Raw genomic sequence first — 17702 nt, 5'->3', positions numbered from 1 at the left:
CATTTTTAAACCCGAAACACGATACGTAAGCGTTCAATATGCGATGTAGTCTTTTTTACACATCCTTAGACGATATTTTCACGCGTCTTTGTTACGGGGATTTCGGAATATACGCGATTTTTAAAGGGATTTTGAAATTTTTGACATCGTAGAAAGTTTATTTGCAGCACGTAGGTTTTCGGGTTTTTTTATAAGAAACTTTGTGTTAGCGTGAGGTCCAAAAATCGCGCGGAAATCACAACCGAAGCGGACACACTATCAGCGAACTTCAAGAAGCGGGATGAAATAAAAAGCGTGCGTGGTTACTTCTAACAAAATTTAATTCTAGCTGTTTCGATGTACAATGTGGGGTTTTTATAGGGAGTATAACAAAAGAAAGCTGATTCGCCTAATGAGAGAGATAAAAATTGTGGATTCTGACGTCATCGATGCAGGGCTAAAACACTCTCGCTCGCGATTGCAGCAAATAGGGTTCGGCTACTCATTATGGCTCTAACACTCTGTTTTGCAAAAACCGCACAATGTCCAAAATGATCAGCTTTGGGCGCTGACATAGGCCAGCATCCCGTCCCACATAAGCATCCCGCGGTTCCAGAGCGCGGCGTCGGTGATAGTTTAAGGCCGTATTCAGGCGAGGGAAGCTCTCACTGATGTTTATCGAGAAAAAAACGTGAAAACCAACGCCTATAAGGGGCTATAATTGTATGCTATAAGGACGATGTTCTGGAGAAGGTTGTGACCCCGTCACTTCGGGATCTCTACGGGAAGGATCAATAGGACGGTGCACCAGTCATCACGACGATTATCGTCCGAGGGTGGTTTCGGGAAGATTTGTTTGATTTTATCGATAAGAGTGCACTCTAAGCTAAAATGGCTTAAACACTGGCCTAGCGTGGTGGTGGCGGTGGGGGCGGCAAGATTCGGTCCACCCCGGGTGTCATCCTTCAAGGGGTGACACCCATGAAGAAAATTTTCATACGTATCACTATCAAAAGGGTGATATCCGTGAGATAAACTATCATATAGATGGAGGTCTCGGTGAAACCCTCGAAAATTATAAAAATTATATAAATTTGCTTTTAAAAGTATAATCTCAACCAATTTTTCAAAAATGGGCAATGTTTCAACCAATTTTTAAAAAAATAGTTTAATTGAAAACGAACGTGCTAACTTTACACAATTTTTGATAACAAAATGATTTCAGTGCAAACTGGTGGGGATGACACCCAAGTTTCCGCCCCGGGTGTCACCCGTTCACGTTATGCCACTGGGCTTAAAGGTTCTCAATAAACACAGCTTTAATTAAAATTGATTCAGGAAAGAATATTTCGAATATATTAATATTTATTCTCTTTTTCGACACATTTTTACATCCACTGACGAGGCGAGCAAAATGTAGTAGGTATCCCGCAGATTTAATAACCATAAAACGTGCTTAACAAGTAGGTCGGGATATAGTCTCGACTATATAGGTTATTGTTAGACCATAAGGATTATCATCCGTGTATGGTTATTGTTTGTGAGGGATAAGAAACGCGAGTGAAACTTGGCTGGTAAAAGCTGAGTGACAGACGAGCTACTAGTCCAAAATCCAGCCAACTCGCCAGCTGCAATATCAAAATTGGTCAGACGAGTAACTAGCCGCTCGCCTCGTCTTCTGTAATAGATGCCTTAGTTTCACATAATGAAAAATTGTTTATCAATTTTTTTTTTGCTGTAACTGCGAAATAAGTAACTTGTATGCCACGATAATTATACTATAACATCTGAACAGTAGACTGGGACACAGTTGTATGGGAAAAAAGCGTTGGTGTAACTTTTTCGCTCCCATGCACTTTTCGTGTTCCTTACGGGTCCTGTAACAACTGTGTAACTTTTCAGATCAATCGGTGGAATCCCTGATTTGCGCCCGATTTTAAAAGTTTCTATACGATTTTATATGGGAAAATCTACTTTTTCAAAACTTATCCTCTAGAAATTTCCAGTTGGCTCCTAAAAACCTACCAATACATGATATTTGTAAGAAATTTTCCTGGGGATAATTCTTCTGAAGACTGTAAGGTGCTACAAAATTTGTAGAAAAAGGTATTCACCATAAACTGATCGAATGTCTGACGATCGGCTCAACATTGAATTTTTCCAGCAACACTGCTGCAGCATGCTGCTGTTGCAAACTCAACAACGTGATGAGAAACAGTTTCGCGTAGAATTAAGCTTGAAAGCGTGATTTTTTGCTCATAGTATCTTCGGAGAAAATGCTTAGAATATCAATCCCTATATTTTGATAGCATTCGTTGTGTGTTTTATACCCCTAAAGGTAAGAAGTCATCTTTCTAATCACCCCTACGTAGTGAAAAACATTTTCGTGTAGGATTAAGCTTGAAGGTATGATATTTTGCTCACGTTATATTCATTATCGGAGAGCTTGCTTGAAATATTAACCATCAAGTTTTAATGTAGATTGATTACTCCCCCTAAAAGAGGGGAACAAGCTTTCTAAACACCCACGTCGACAACTTGTGTTCTGGTGCCAATTTAATAGATCATACCCTGGTATCTTCCAGAAAGGAGTTTGGTAGATACATAGCTACAGTTTACGCAGATACATGGCCAGCAGGTCACTACTAACCACCGTAAATGAAGTCTATCGAAAAAGAGAAAAAGAGAGTATTGATCTTTGGACGGGATGTTGGTTGAGCGGGCATCAAGGTGGGCCGCTGAAAGATCCGAAACAACTGGAAAAGGGTAGGTTTTCGAAGTTTTTCTTTAGCTCCCCGTGTTGATTGCAAACCGCTGTCTGTTGAAAATATAAACATCTTTGGCTCCGACTTAATTTTTTATTACTGATAATTCTGCTTACAAACACACCACGCAGGGCTATTCGTATTACCCTCCGTCGCTAGCTGAAGACAAAGCACCGGAGAGCCATTCGTTTTTTAACTTTTTCAACTTCGGCACATGAAGCAATCGAGGGCTTGCAGTTTCGGGAAACACACAAGCATTGGTCGCCACGACGAGATCGACAATGATATAATAATGGAGAGCTTGACGGTAGTCATCGCATACAACCACCTGCAATATTTTTTTCATATTTACTTTTGTAAAAATGAAGCGTTTGAGAAAACACGTGTCAGCAAGCGAGCTCCCGAGGGCTCACGAAGTCGGGAACACTCGGGCCTGTGTTTGCCGAAGCTTCTGAAGGGCTGTTTTATTTAGAACACTGTGGGTTTCCGTTTTGTATAAGCACTGAAGGGCAATGAAAATACCCTCCATCGCTTAAAACACACACGCACTGGTGTGGTGGGTTTGAACATGCCTGCTTTCAAATGGCATTTGCTTGTTGACCGAGATCTACGTCACAATCCACACCTGCTTCTGTTTACTTTTTTTCGCTACTAGAACAGACGAATGTCTTCTTCTTCCTCACCTGTGTATACCTCATTGGATGGTAGTGACCTGCTGGCCATGTATCTGCGCAAATTGTAGCTATGTATCTACCAAACTCCTTTCTGAAAGACACCTGGGTATGATCTATTGAAGTGGCAAGTTGTCACACGACGTGGGTGTTTAGAAAGCTTATTCCCCTCTTTTAGGGGGAGTAATCAATCTACATTAAAACTTGATAGTTAATATTTCAAGCAAGCTTTCCGATAATGAAGATAACGTGAGCAAAATAACATACCTTCAAGCCTAATCCTACACGAAAATGTTTTTCACTACGTAGGGGTGTTTAGAAAGATGATTTCTCACTTTTAGGGGTATAAATCACACAACGAATACTATCAAAATATAGGGATTGATATTCTAAGCATTTTCTCCGAAGATACTATGAGCAAAAAATCACGCTTTCAAGCTTAATTCTACGCGAAACTGTTTCTCATCACGTTGTTTGAGTTTGCAACAGCAGCATGCTGCAGCAGTGTTGCTGGAAAAATTCAATGTTGAGCCGATCGTCAGACATTCGATCAGTTTAAGGTGAATAACTTTTTCTACAAATTTTGTAGCACCTTACAGCCTTTCAGAAGAATTATCCCCAGGAAAATTTCCTACAAATATCATGTATTGGTAGATTTTTAGGAGCCAACTGGAAATTTCTAGAGGATAAGTTTTGAAAAAGTAGATTTTCCCATATAAAATCGTATGGAAACTTTAAAAATCGGGCGCAAATCAGAGATCCACCGATCGATCTGAAAAGTTACACAGTTGTTACAGGACCCATAAGGAACACGAAAAGTGCATGGGAGCTAATATTTATTTTTTGTCCCACCCTACTGAACAGTCCCCACAATGATCCAACCAGTTAGCGTTCAACTTCTGAGCCGATCAGTCGATATTTTTGTGCGATCAGTTATCGGAAGTCGATCACGGGCTTTTTCTTATATACGTATCCTATTGCCAGAGCAATCATTGCGTTCGCCTCTGCCGCGGCGTCAGACGTGATTTCTCGTGATGCCGCGTCGCGAAAATACGTTCCGTCTGGACTATTCCCAGTTTCCGAAGCAGCTTTCTCATGATGAGATTCATAAGTTTGTCGTAAAAAAACTCGGTCTTACACGCGAAAATGTGCTCCAACTTCAACCCAGTAGACGGCTGGGATGTGCCTTTGTAAAGGTGAACAACCTCGAGCTCGCCGAGAAGATCGTGGAGCAACACGATGGTAAGCACGAGTTCATGTTTGACGGAAAGTCGTACAAGCTACGCATTAAGATGGAGGACGGGGCGGTAGAAGTGAGGCTCTTCGACCTTTCCGAAGGTATCTCCAACAATCAAATCGCCACTTTCCTCGCCGAATACGGCGAAGTCTTCTACGTTCGTGACTTGATCTGGGATGACGCATATGGTGAGCTAGGTGGCATCACAACTGGTGTTCGTGTTGCTCGGGTAGCGGTAACGAAAAACATACCTTCTCTCGTTAAAATTGAGGACGAAGAAACCACGGTAGCCTACAAGGGCCAAAGGCAAACCTGTTTGCACTGCCACGAATTTGCTCATATTGGTATTCCTTGTGTGCAAAACAGAAAATTACTGGTGCAAAAAGCCACTGCAGACCAATCGTATGCGAAAGTAGCGATGGGAAAACCGTCCGAACCTACAACGACTAAAACTTCCTCAAACCCGGTAGGTACACGAATACTAACACGGGCTATGGCCAGTAGTTCGGGGAAAATCGGTAGACCAAGCACTTCGGGTGGAGCCCTGAACCTCCTAGGAGTACACTCTGCTAACAAGCAAGTCAAAATCTCGATGCCGCCTCCTGCGGCCCCGATTTCAGCAAGACTATCCAGGCAAACGATCGCCAAACTCTCTCCGCTACCGATCTCACTCGGTACAGTCCCTACCAACCACCTCAACAAGGATGACTACGAAACCGACAGCTCCCAATACTCGCTAACCTCGAACGGTAGCCGAAGACACAAGAAACCGGTGGTCAAAAAGATAAAACCCACTGAAGGAGACAACGATACCCCCACCGCCGAGCACGAACACGAACTAATTTCCGATGAGGAGATGCAGCAGTAATGGACCACGTCAGCTGTAACATCGGAACTATCAACATCAACACAATCACCAACCAAACAAAACTAAACGCTCTACGCACATTTATCCGCACCCAGGAGCTAGATATCGTTTTCCTGCAGGAGGTTGAGAACGATCAGCTTACTTTGCCCGGCTATAATGTCATCTGCAACGTCGATCACTCTAGGAGAGGAACAGCTATCGCCCTGAAAGAGCATCTTAAATTCTCTCATATCGAAAAAAGTCTGGACGGGAGATTGCTTGCTCTGCGTATAAATAACACGACACTTTGTAACGTGTATGCTCCGTCAGGAACCGCTCTGCGTGCCGAACGAGAGCGTTTTTTCAACAACACGATCGCATATTATCTTCGCCATCGCACTGACCACACCGTCCTAGGGGGCGATTTCAATTGTGTGCTACGGCAATGCGATGCGACGGGAAACAACTCGAGTCCTGCTCTGTTAGCCACCGTACAGCAACTGCGTCTGCTTGATGTCTGGCAACAACTACGTCCACGAGATACTGCATATACGTATATCACTCATAACTCCTCGTCCAGGCTCGATCGATTCTACGTGAGTGCTGGTCTCCGAGAGCAGCTAAGATCCGTCACTACCCATGTATGTTGTTTCTCTGACCACAAAGCCGTCACCGCTAGGGTATGTCTCCCTCTTCCTAACCAAGCACATGGGAACGGTTTTTGGTGTCTCCGCCCCCACCTCCTCACTACCGAACACATCGAAGAGTTCCAAACACAGTGGCAGTACTGGACTCGTCAACGCCGCAATTTCCAGTCATGGATGGAATGGTGGCTAGCAGTGGCGAAGCCGAAAATTAAATCGTTCTTTCGATGGAAGTCCAAAATAATGTACGATTGCTTTTATCGGGAACAACAACGTCTCTACGTACTACTCCGGCAAGCATATGACGACTACTACAACAACCGTGCCCTGCTCACCACCATCAACCGGATAAAAGCCGAAATGCTGCTACATCAACGCCGCTTCTCCGAAATGTTCGTGCAAATAAACGAAATGTTCGTCGCCGGAGAACCACTGTCTACCTACCAACTAGGAGAACGAGCACGAAAGAGAACCACTATCGAACTACTGCAGACCGAAACGGACGAAATAATAGACAACGCTGATAATATACGTGATCATATGGTTCAATATTTTTCTGGTCTGTATGCACGAGAGAATGTGGAGGAAGTGGATGAAATATTCCAATGCGAGAGAGTCATCCCAGAAGAGGATGCGGCGAACGAAGGCTGTATGAATGAAATCACGACAGACGAAATACTATCTGCTATTCGATCCAGCTCATCAAAAAAATCTCCTGGCCCCGACGGCCTTCCAAAAGAGTTTTACTTAAAAACTTTCAATGTGATTCACCGAGAACTAAACTTAATTTTGAATGAAGCCATCGGATCAAACATTCCAAACGAGTTCATGAACGGAGTGATCGTTCTGGTAAAAAAACGCGGTGCGGGGAACACCGCTCGTTCATACAGGCCCATCAGTCTCATCAATTACGATTATAAAATCTTATCCCGTATTTTAAAGCACCGCTTGGAGAATGTGTTACAAACTCATTCCGTACTGACCGGATCACAAAAGTGTTCGAATACTGGGCGAAATATATTTCAAGCCACACTTAGCATGAAAGATAGGATCGCACAATTAAAAGCAAACGGCAGACATGGAAAGCTTATTTCCTTTGATCTGGATCATGCGTTTGATCGCGTCGATCAACAATTTTTATTCAATACAATGCGATCCCTGGGTTTTAACACGGCATTAGTGAATCTACTCTCTCGTATATCGACTGCTTCCTCCTCCAGACTGCTCATCAACGGACACCTCTCCGCACCCTTTCCAATTCAGAGATCGGTTCGTCAGGGGGACCCACTTTCAATGCATTTGTTCGTGATATATCTGCACCCTCTCCTACGACAATTAGAACGCGTGTGTGGGACTGATTTGGTAGTTGCTTATGCAGATGACATTAGTGCCATCGTCACCAGTGTGGAGCAGCTCAATACAATGCGAGATCTGATCAGGCGGTTTGGAAATGCTTCCGGAGCCCGCTTGAATGAAGCAAAAACAACGGCAATCGACGTCGGTGAAACTAATCACCCTATGACAGTACCATGGCTGCGGACGGAGGAAACTATCAAAATACTTGGCGTAGTTTTTACAAACTCAGTACAGGAGATGGTTTCGTTCAACTGGAACACTCTGGTAACCAATTTCAGACGACAAATTTGGCATCATTCGTTGCGCAGTTTGACGCTACATCAGAAAGTTACGCTGTTAAACGTTTTCTTGACATCGAAAATCTGGTACATGGCAGCCAACTTAGCACCGACTCCAGCACACATAGCGAAACTAACGGCCACCATGCGTAGCTATCTCTTCCGTGGGTGTTATGCTACTATACCTATGCAGCAAATGTCACGCAACAGAGAGGATGGTGGCCTCAAACTGCATTTACCGGCGCTTAAATGTAAGGCTTTATTGATTAACCGACATATACACGAATTAGACTCCCTTCCTTTTTATAATTCCTTACTACAACAAGCAATTCCTCCCAACTCAAATTCCATCCGCGATCTTCCTTGTTTTAAAATCATCCTAAGCAATATTACACATCTTCCCCTTCAAATCCGTCTACACCCCTCCGCCTGTTCGATCCATCGTTATTTCATCGAACAAACAGACAAACCAAAAGTGGAGATCAAAAATCCAAATACCAATTGGGTCCGTGTTTGGAAAAATATTTGTGGTCGAAGTCTGCTGTCTGCGGAAAAAAGTACTCTATACATGTACCTCAACAATAAGTTGCCACATCGTCAACTGCTGTTCAAAATGAGACGAACTGATGAGCCAGTGTGTATACACTGTAGAGCTGGTGAGGAGACCATCCAGCACAAATTTTTTGGCTGCACCAGAGTGCGCGCAGCGCACCAACTACTCCAACAAAAGCTGCTTGCTTGGACTGGCTATCAACGAACACTGACGATTGATGAACTCTTGCGGCCCTCGCTTGAAGGTATATCAGCGACACCAAGAAGGGAAATTTTGAAACTCTTGTTTAGATACATTACCTTCATTGATAATTGTAATGGTAGGATAAATGTAGAAGAATTGAACTTCAATTTAGAAGTCGGTGTTTGATACAATTATATAGATAATTTTTAATTAAACAATATAGCGACAAATAAACTTATACTTTTATAAAAAAAAAAAAAAAAAAAAAAAAAAAAAAAAAATCCAAGGGATTGCTACAGTTATTCACAACAGTACCTAGAGCTCATCATGAATTCGTTTATTGGGTTAATCGCTATATAGAGGATTTTGACAGCCGGGCGAATTTTGCTTGTTACAAAAATAATGATAAAAATATATTCCAATTATCAATCAGCATGACGCTGTTAAGAAAGTAAGCCTCGCAAATGTGCTACCCAATCCCAACAAACAATATTGTTGATTTACAACGTATTAAGCTATGATTAGGCTTTTTTAGGCTAAATTATAGCTTTAGAACCGTTATTAAACAAATTGTTTGTTGGGATGTTTCCTACGTGCTCCTTAATGTTTCAACGTGTGAAGATGTTAACCTTAGTCTCTGACAGTTAAAGTCGCATTGCGATACTTGTCTAATAAGCCAATACATTTTCATCTGTCATTGCATATTGCACCTACTCTCTCAATACAAACTTTATATTAACAATTGGTTGCAAAGGTTATATAAATGAAAAACACAGTGAAACATATGAAATAAAACATAGACCTAAAACTACATTTCATTTCTTCCAAATTGTGTTATACAGACATAACCACCTTGCTCCAGGACGAAGTGTGCATCCACTTTCTATAATCGACTTCCGTATCGACCAAATTATAAACTGTTTCCATCATTGCCAGTTGGTTTCTCTAGACGACAATTTCTCATGCCATGCTCACACAATATGGCGCTTAATTAAATTCAATTTTAGTTTTACACAGAAAACTTCGTCCTTCGGTAACATTGAACGATGTCAAACTTTCGAAGCCAGCAGCACCCATTGCCCTTCCATGTACCAATCGACTGACCTGACCAGTGATTGAATTCGTTCAAATGTTGCCACCACCAGCGCAATTGCGGAGAGTACGGAAAAAAACTTTTCTCGGATACACTCTGACTACTGCCGGTTAACTTGTCACCAGCAAGCGTACAGACGGGAAATCCAATGTACATCGAGAATGAAACCATTGCAAACAACCGCCAATAGGTTCAATCCATAGCCGAAATAACTTTCAGAACGCTCAAATGACATTCATACCTGCCTATCTGTCGCCTTCTACAGTTACTGACTTCTATTGAAAAACTACGATCACCGTGAAAGTTGACTCATTTAGTACATTGTCTGGGAATCGTTTATCAACTGTTTCGTGACAATTGGAAAGTTTACGGAAAAACGAACGGCACTTGTTTCTAATTTTATTGCCTTAGTGGTGAATTCCAGGAAGTCACACATTTGGTTGCTATAAAATTTTATCCTAAATTAATGTTGATGGTATAGTCGAAGTGACAAATATTTGACATTATTTTAAGTATTATTAGTAATTGATTCTCAAACTAAAAATTAGGAACTCATATCTAACAGCTTTCTAAACGGATAAATCAGTTGTAGCTATCCCTTTACTGGCACTCCTTGTCGTCCAGGATGGTTGAGATAGCCCTCAAGAAACCAGCTTCGAACTCCGCTTCCGAGAACCTATCCACAGAAGCACGCGCTGCCTCCCGAATTCTGTTATTCTGCTCTCGGTTATTGTAAAGAATAGTGGCAATACAGCGGGCATAATCATATGCGTCAATAGCTAGATAACCATTTTGGCTACCCTCCGAAGTTTCAATAATGTCCATCAGCGGTCCGCCGGATCTGGCAATTATAGTAAAAATATAAAAGTTATTTCTCGAGAGTTAACTATAACACAATTGTCGTATCGCATCAACATTTATTCTTGTAACTAGTGTTTTATTTTTATAAAACGGATGTTTTACTTTATCTGGGGTTTCAGTAAATTTATTGTAAGACTTATAGCAGTTTTTAGCGTCGGTTCAAATCGTTGCTTAGTTTTTTTTTTTTTTTCAAACGAACACAAAATCAAAGCTGTATTGGTTTTGTAAATGTAGTTTTATACTAGATCTAAAATGTAAATTATGAATCCATTTCTGTGACTGTTTGGAACATCAAAAAAATCGTTCTAAAACCTTTTTCATGCTACTCAGTTATACCAATTGGTAAGCGGAATGTCATGTTTTACTCAAATAACTCATTTTTAGGTATTTTCATTTTCAGTCAAACGCAATAGCCAATATTCTTTGTTATCCTCCGACGCACTGTTTCCAGCATGAATAAGATAATACAAAAAAAAATCTAGATCTGAAAAAATCTCTGAATTTGGATATTGAAATTATGCCAGGGTGACAGGTGTCAGCGAGAAAAGCAACATCAGTGCGGGGAACACTGTTGAAACTACCGTTCGGCGCTCTAGTTCTTGCGCTGCTTCTAATTCTGCGCGCTTCGTATCAAAAAGTTGATGCCGTTTAGTAAAAACGGAAACACAAGCAGAAACTTGACAGTTAATATATAGGATTTTTGGAAATCTGCTTTTAATTGATAATTTTTAACATTTTAATACGAAGTGCGCAGAATTAGGAGCCGCGCCGAATTAGGGCGCATCACGGTAGTTCAATTTTATTCAAATTTTGCTAACGCGAATCTAATCATTGGTATAAAAAAAGCAAAACAATACGAAATGTTCATATATTCATACCTGTTGGCCACCATAATCAACCCAGCTGCCATGCAGTCCACTACACTAATGCCGAAGTGCTCATTCCACATCGCATGTAATCCAATGGTGGCTACTTGATAACATTGAATGAGTTCCTGATAGGAGACGTTTACTCTGAACTCGACTGAATTCTCCAATGACAAATGCTTAGCAAAATCCTGCATATTTTTAACTCGCTCTCGATCCTCGTCATCGCGACAAGATCCAACAATCATCAACCGCAACCGATTCCATAGTGCTTCATCTTTATTCAACAATGTTCTCAACTCGTACATTGCTTGTAATTGCAACGGGTGATCCTTCTCAGGACGAAATTGTCCTACTGATAAAATGATGATTTTATCATGTGCGCTTGCTAGCGATTGCAGATCTTTCAGATGAGTCACCTCACAAGGAGGATATACCCGATGTGTTTTGTACGGTACTTCCCATAGTGAAATAATATGGTTTTCAGTCCAACTTGAATTAACCATGACTGTGTCCGCGCAGCGACCAACAATTCCATATATTTTAGAAAATATACGGTAATAAACTATTTTTATCCACGTGGCGAAAGGATTTTTGGAAACATACGCCCGATTGTTGTATGTGTTTGCATGGTTTTGGACCCTTCGCAGCATATCAATGCTAATTGTTGGGTAGTGCGTGTAGCAACCAATTTTGCATCCTCCCACATAAGAAAATATTGGATACGTAAAAGCATATCCCATGGTGTCAATATAAATATCTGGTTGTAGACTAAGCAGCGCTTCCATAGCTAGAATCATTGAGCCCAAGCTTTGACCAAGTAACGTAAAATAAGGATAACGTTTCGCTTCGACCCATCGTCTTTTCTTCAGATGCACAAACTGAATTCTCCCCCTGTCAAGGTTCAAATTGAACGTTCTTTCCGCCTTGTCTAAGATTTCTTTTCCAGTGGCTTCTAAATCTCCGGTATATATAAAAAGTTTTATACCCTCGTATCTGAAAAAATGTAGAATTCAAAATAAAACATGGGACAATGTTGAGCTCAACCCACTTGTTTTGCAAAGCTCTAACAGCACACCAAAGAACACGTTCACCACCTCCTCCGGCGTTGCAGTATGGATGAAAAAGAGCCACGTATTTATCGTTGTCATTGTTGGTACGACGTTTGATTTTCCGACTTTTTATTAGCTGCCTTAGTAGCAGGAAAATTGTCAGCAAGCAAATTAAACTGAACGAACCGATGAAAAGTAGCACATAAATCCTAAAAGGAGACATTATTACAAATAGTTAGTGCAAATATGGATCAAATACGTTGCTGTACTTACAGGTTGCAGAGGCACACCATAATTTTACTGTTACTCTTGATTTTCTCCGTTTGAAGACGAACGGATATTGATTTTTATTGCTGCCAAATACCTACTACAGTGAAATGATCTGATCATTTCGCTAAGACTCAGTGATAACCTCAGATGTAAACACTGTTTGATTGTAAATTCTTCTTTGACAGCTGTTCACTTTTGACGTGGAGGAAATGTGCCGGTCGCCAAGGATGCCAGTTGACATTAAAGAAGTAACATGCTAGAAAAAAATATTGTTCAACTGATTATGGGTAATATCACATACATAAGACATACGTAACACTGGCGTTTTTTCTGGTACAAGTTGCCCAACCTCGTCCCGTCAAACTGCTGGATAAATAATGAACCAAATGAATTTTCTTTTTATTGACTTTATCGAGCCCCAAAGAAAATCCCATAAGGAACTATCAAAAAGTTATTTACAAAATCAATGCCGCATTTTTCGAGTAGGGGGCCGTTCAATAATTACGTAACCAAATATGCGGGAGGGGGTGTGTGCAATTTTCTTACGCTATTTTACAAGGGAGGGAGGGAATTGATTATCTTACGAAAGAACCTGTTCAAATAACCATGTTCATGAAAACGTGGACGGTAAAATTCATAAAAAGGAAATTACAGAATTACTTGAATGAAGGACAGAAGAAAAAAAAAAGAAATATTGTGCTTGTTTCATAATGATAAAACTAAAATAAAAATCCATATATGCTGGCAGTAAGATCCTCCCTGGAGGAGGGGGGGTTTCAAAAAATCCTACGATGTCTTACAAGGGCGGGAGGGGGGTTTGGAAAAGTGGAAAAATATGCTTACGTAATTATTACACTGCCTTCAAAAACAACTCAAACAGTGATTTTATCCAGAGTGTGATACCATTCGAGTAGTTCATTTTGTACCAACTTTTTTGGAAGATTTCTTCCTGAGTGTTACTATGTCTAATGTATGTGGTGTTACTCAGTTAAACTTTGCATGAGTTCATGCCATCACTGAGTCTAGTACTTACATCTGGCATCAATGTCTGTTATAGTGATTTGCTCGAATTTATCAAAGACTCGAACCTAATTTCTGCCAGTTGGCATAACACATACAGTAATTCGGTAAAATTAAAAGGTTCCTTGTCGAATGACAGAAAAGACAGATCAAAACAAAGATAATCAATCCAAAATCGCAAAAGGTTTACTCACAAAATAAATGCTTTTTTCATTTAATATTCTCATATCGCACTAATGAATTGGAACTTTAAGCTTTGATTTGTTGGTTGCTGTTGTGCATTATAAACAAAAATGGATTGCATTCGTACGCTGTTAAACTACGCAGCTAGTTGTTTCACTTGTCAGGAAGATTCTTCAGCACAGGTAGGGTTACGATAGTATAATTTATGTTATTTTTTGTTTGAATATTGGTTCATAAGGTAATTTTATTTCTCTCTGAAGGGCAATGAACCAAATGAAAGGACGCATTTACTAGACAATCCTGTGAGCAACAGCCCAGCTGTACGAAGGTCCAATAGTGAAGACCTCAGTCAAGAGTTCCCGAATTCGGTGCCAAAGAAGGATGATGTTTCTGCATTGAACAAAATTATTCAAGAAACCGCAGCGTGAGTTTAATATTTCAAATAGAAACATGAGTAGTGAAATGTTGATTTGCTCTATTATTCTTCCGCAGGAACGTAATCGATGTGGCAGCTATGGATATCCACAACATCGAACCTCAGGAGTACAACGATCGAGTAAAAGTGTACTCACAAAGATTGGCTCAACAGTGGAGTTCTGTGCCACACCCAAATAGTGCAAGTTATGTAGGTAAGTACAAACAATTATACCAAGAATGGAGTATTTCCAACAAACTCGGCGAAAAACACAAGCTCTGCTTTCTTTGCGACAACTTTGCTGATTCCTTAAGTAATTGAAATTTAATTATAAAGAAGAAAATTAGCATTGTAGCGGGGGCCTAGTGTGGTTGGTAACGTCTCCGCCAACCACGCTCGACGCCTGGGTCGAATCCCACCGCCGACATAGGTGTCGATGGTTGTGAGGTGGCGTGATCCACTCACAACCAACCCAACTGGTCTAGATTCAATCCTAGCCGACACCGGGAGATTTTCTGAGGCGAAAAATCTCTGGGATCACGCCTTCCATCGCATGAGGAAGTAAAGCCGTTGGCGCCGGTCCGTTAATAAACGGGTCGTGAGTTAGGGTACTGGGTGTGGAGTCGCCTCCCTGGGCGTCGGTGATTGGCCACAACAGTGGCGGAACTAGACCGACGGAAAATAAGCGAGAATAAAAAAAAAGAAAATTAGCATTTACTTCTGGAACATTGTTAGACCACGAAAGTCATGTTTATACGTAAGCTTTGCACCCCTTTATTCAAGAAGAGCAATATCAGTTTTTTAAATTACCAAATGCTGTTCTCTTCTAGCTGATCCTCACATTTTTAAGCTATTTTTTTTTTTCGTTTCATATAACAATTGAAAAACGTATATAAATATGGCTAGCCGAAAATGGTGGGGATAAATTTCACAATCCTTGCTTAACCAAACCACTAATATAGGAATTAACTAGCTGATCAGTAATAAGGATAATCAGTTTCTTGAACAATATTTTGGTACTTTCTTTCTAAAAATATTTTGACTTCATAACTATTGCAATAACTTCCTTGAGCTTGGTTGAGCTCCAATCTGAGTTCTTATAGCTTTAAGATGTGGCCACACAACTATTGTATGAGAGCTTTACAGCCCAGAGGGCGCGCGCTTCCCGGTTGCGGATGTGAGCTGAGGGAGATGATGAGCGTTTGATTCCAATGCCTTAGTCTTTTCTACTCTGATCTCGGCAATCTCCTATGTGAGAATGTTGCTTGACAATATCAATAAACACACGTTTCATAAAGGGTTTCCCTACACTTGAATACATTCAGCGAATTTGTAGGACAATACCTTTGAAAAAATCGGAAACTACATGGCGATATTCCAAAACATCTAAAATCGAAACCGTTGATGGAATTTGACATCATGTTTTGAAATAATGACAAATACTGTAATCTTATACTGTATTTATGAACCAATGACATAATATCTTATGATTTAATAACACTATTGACTGGTGATATTTTCACGTAGCGGCAAGAGACTTGACAACCTAATTTTGATGGTGCTGTATGATGTTACAGGACTTATTGAACATGTAGGCAACTATGGATTACCATTCATAATCAAGTGAAAGTGGTTTGGTTAATTTGAAATCTCTGTGACACGCTGAATATCTTTGACGCTACGTTTCTTTCACATCTCGAAATTACCTACCTCCGTCTTCGGCGATATAGAATAAAATTAATTTGTTTGCAACTTGGATTTCGATGCAACTGGATCAGAACATTTAACCATGTGCGAATAATAACGCGTGTGCCGGAAAAAAGAATCAGTTCACTCTGATTTCCTTGCGGTTCCATGGGTCCGTACCAGACAAGATAAAGTGTGTAGACACACACATACAGACACACACAATTGACTGGTTATGATTCAGGAGTCTTGCCAAGATGCTATCCTAACAAAACAGTATCTTTGTTAAATGCCCAGGGTCATTCTAGTTAGTTACATAGAATTTGATTTACCAGCTGGTTACTGATGCTGTTGTGCCAATCATCTTAGCAAAGCTATAGCATGAACGGTGCCTCAAAACACCAGTGACCCTGCCCTTGGCTCCCTACTATACCTTACAAAAACAAATGAAATATAACTATTGCAATAACTTCCAACTTTTTACTTTCAATTAAAGGGTTATTCAAAGATATTCCCAATCCGGAATCGATGCTAGCCTCTGTGCCAATTTCACCAGATGATTTAAATATGGTAAGTTGAACGTCGTCTGTGAGAGAACCACAAAGCCCAAAATTTGTCGCTAAACACTATTTTCATTTTATCGATAGATTCGTGGCATGGTGCAGAAGGCAAATATAGCCGTGGCAGAGATCAAAGTGAAACATACCGAGAACCTGGTAGTGCCTTTCAGAATTCCATAATAGCACACAAAAGAACTGGTGTACCTCAGGGGACAGAGTTGTAAAAGATGTGTTACGATAGAATGAAGATAGAACTGTTTCCATGATTTTCTCGTTTTGCGTATTTGTGCTGTCGTTCATCTTTTAAAAGTTTATTTTTATTGAAAATATCAAAGTGTAATATTATTGTTTGTTTTTTGATTAATATCGAATGATTAAAAACACGATTTTGCTTAGTATTTTGCCATACTTAATTGAACCTATTGAGCTATGTGAAATATGAGAAAGAAATATGTCAAAGAGAGCGTATCAAATAATAAATAGCATATTCTAATAATTGGTTTTCTATAATTCTTTCTGACATAATATTAAAATAAGCTATATTTTTGAAGTAGCAAATTGTCTAGAATATGTGCAAATGAGTTAGGGAAAATAATTCTACGTTCGTGAGATGCGGGCTCTGCAAATATTTATTAATTGCACTCACATGTCTCTCAATAACTCATAGGTAATTTTCGAAAAAACGCCTTATCAATCGGTTCATAGCGAATTTCTTATTCCACTGGGTCAGCCAACCTACCTAGAAATAAAGAAATGAAATTGCGATTCACGACTCAAGTAAGAAATATGATATATAGTGTGTTTTTACGATCTTAGGTTTTGGGATGCTAAAACACAAATTTTACGGTGCGCTTCGGAGGTGTTGTAAGGTCAATACTGGGTCAAAACCAAGCGAAAAAAGAAGAGTTTTGGCAGCAGTTAGTTTGGCTTCAGGTCAAAACCAGGTGTGCTCTGGGAATAAAGAAATTCGCTATTTGGTTTTCTCATACGAACTTTTTTTGCGACATTTATATTTGAATTCTGAAAAATATTTTTTAAAATTCTGATGATCTGATGATGATCTTCGATTCGAATTAACTACGCAGCACCTGATTGGCAAGATAGGTTGTTTAAACATCTCAGCATAAAATCTTAAACAACTGTTCCTGTTCGCAAATATCATATCGTCTACCGTGAGGCGCCC

General features: G+C 40.2%; 2 protein-coding genes across 2 annotated transcripts; one reads left to right on the top strand and one right to left on the bottom strand.

Moving 5' to 3' along the window:
• Positions 1 to 9989: 9989 nt before the first annotated feature.
• On the bottom strand, positions 9990 to 12839 carry LOC129721673 (GDP-Man:Man(3)GlcNAc(2)-PP-Dol alpha-1,2-mannosyltransferase). Its single transcript, XM_055674526.1, has 4 exons — positions 12659 to 12839; positions 12385 to 12594; positions 11346 to 12329; positions 9990 to 10447 (listed from the first exon to the last, which is right to left on the bottom strand). The coding sequence occupies exons 1-4, from the start codon at positions 12676 to 12678 to the stop codon at positions 10207 to 10209; spliced, it is 1455 nt and encodes a 484-aa protein (XP_055530501.1). The 5' UTR covers positions 12679 to 12839; the 3' UTR covers positions 9990 to 10206.
• Positions 12840 to 13798: 959 nt separating this feature from the next.
• Positions 13799 to 16917, top strand: LOC129722486 (ragulator complex protein LAMTOR1). Its single transcript, XM_055675936.1, has 5 exons — positions 13799 to 14040; positions 14119 to 14282; positions 14351 to 14487; positions 16456 to 16529; positions 16607 to 16917. The coding sequence occupies exons 1-5, from the start codon at positions 13969 to 13971 to the stop codon at positions 16697 to 16699; spliced, it is 540 nt and encodes a 179-aa protein (XP_055531911.1). The 5' UTR covers positions 13799 to 13968; the 3' UTR covers positions 16700 to 16917.
• Positions 16918 to 17702: the final 785 nt, after the last annotated feature.

Source organism: Wyeomyia smithii, chromosome 2, assembly GCF_029784165.1.
Source record: "Wyeomyia smithii strain HCP4-BCI-WySm-NY-G18 chromosome 2, ASM2978416v1, whole genome shotgun sequence".
NCBI lineage: Eukaryota > Metazoa > Arthropoda > Insecta > Diptera > Culicidae > Wyeomyia > Wyeomyia smithii.
Note: the sequence above shows the minus strand (reverse complement) of the source record. Positions and strands in the feature narration are given on the sequence as shown.

Excerpts from the sequence above, each read along its gene's own strand:
- LOC129721673 (XM_055674526.1), bottom strand. The coding sequence starts at position 12,678 with ATGGTGTGCCTCTGCAACCT. Across the intron at positions 12,595-12,658 it reads ATGGTGTGCCTCTGCAACCT|GATTTATGTGCTACTTTTCA; the intron begins GTAAGTACAGCA and ends GTCTCCTTTTAG. Across the intron at positions 12,330-12,384 it reads GTTAGAGCTTTGCAAAACAA|ATACGAGGGTATAAAACTTT; the intron begins GTGGGTTGAGCT and ends ACATTTTTTCAG.
- LOC129722486 (XM_055675936.1), top strand. The coding sequence starts at position 13,969 with ATGGATTGCATTCGTACGCTGTTAAACTACGCAGCTAGTTGTTTCACT. Across the intron at positions 14,283-14,350 it reads ATTATTCAAGAAACCGCAGC|GAACGTAATCGATGTGGCAG; the intron begins GTGAGTTTAATA and ends ATTCTTCCGCAG. Across the intron at positions 14,488-16,455 it reads AAATAGTGCAAGTTATGTAG|GGTTATTCAAAGATATTCCC; the intron begins GTAAGTACAAAC and ends TTTCAATTAAAG.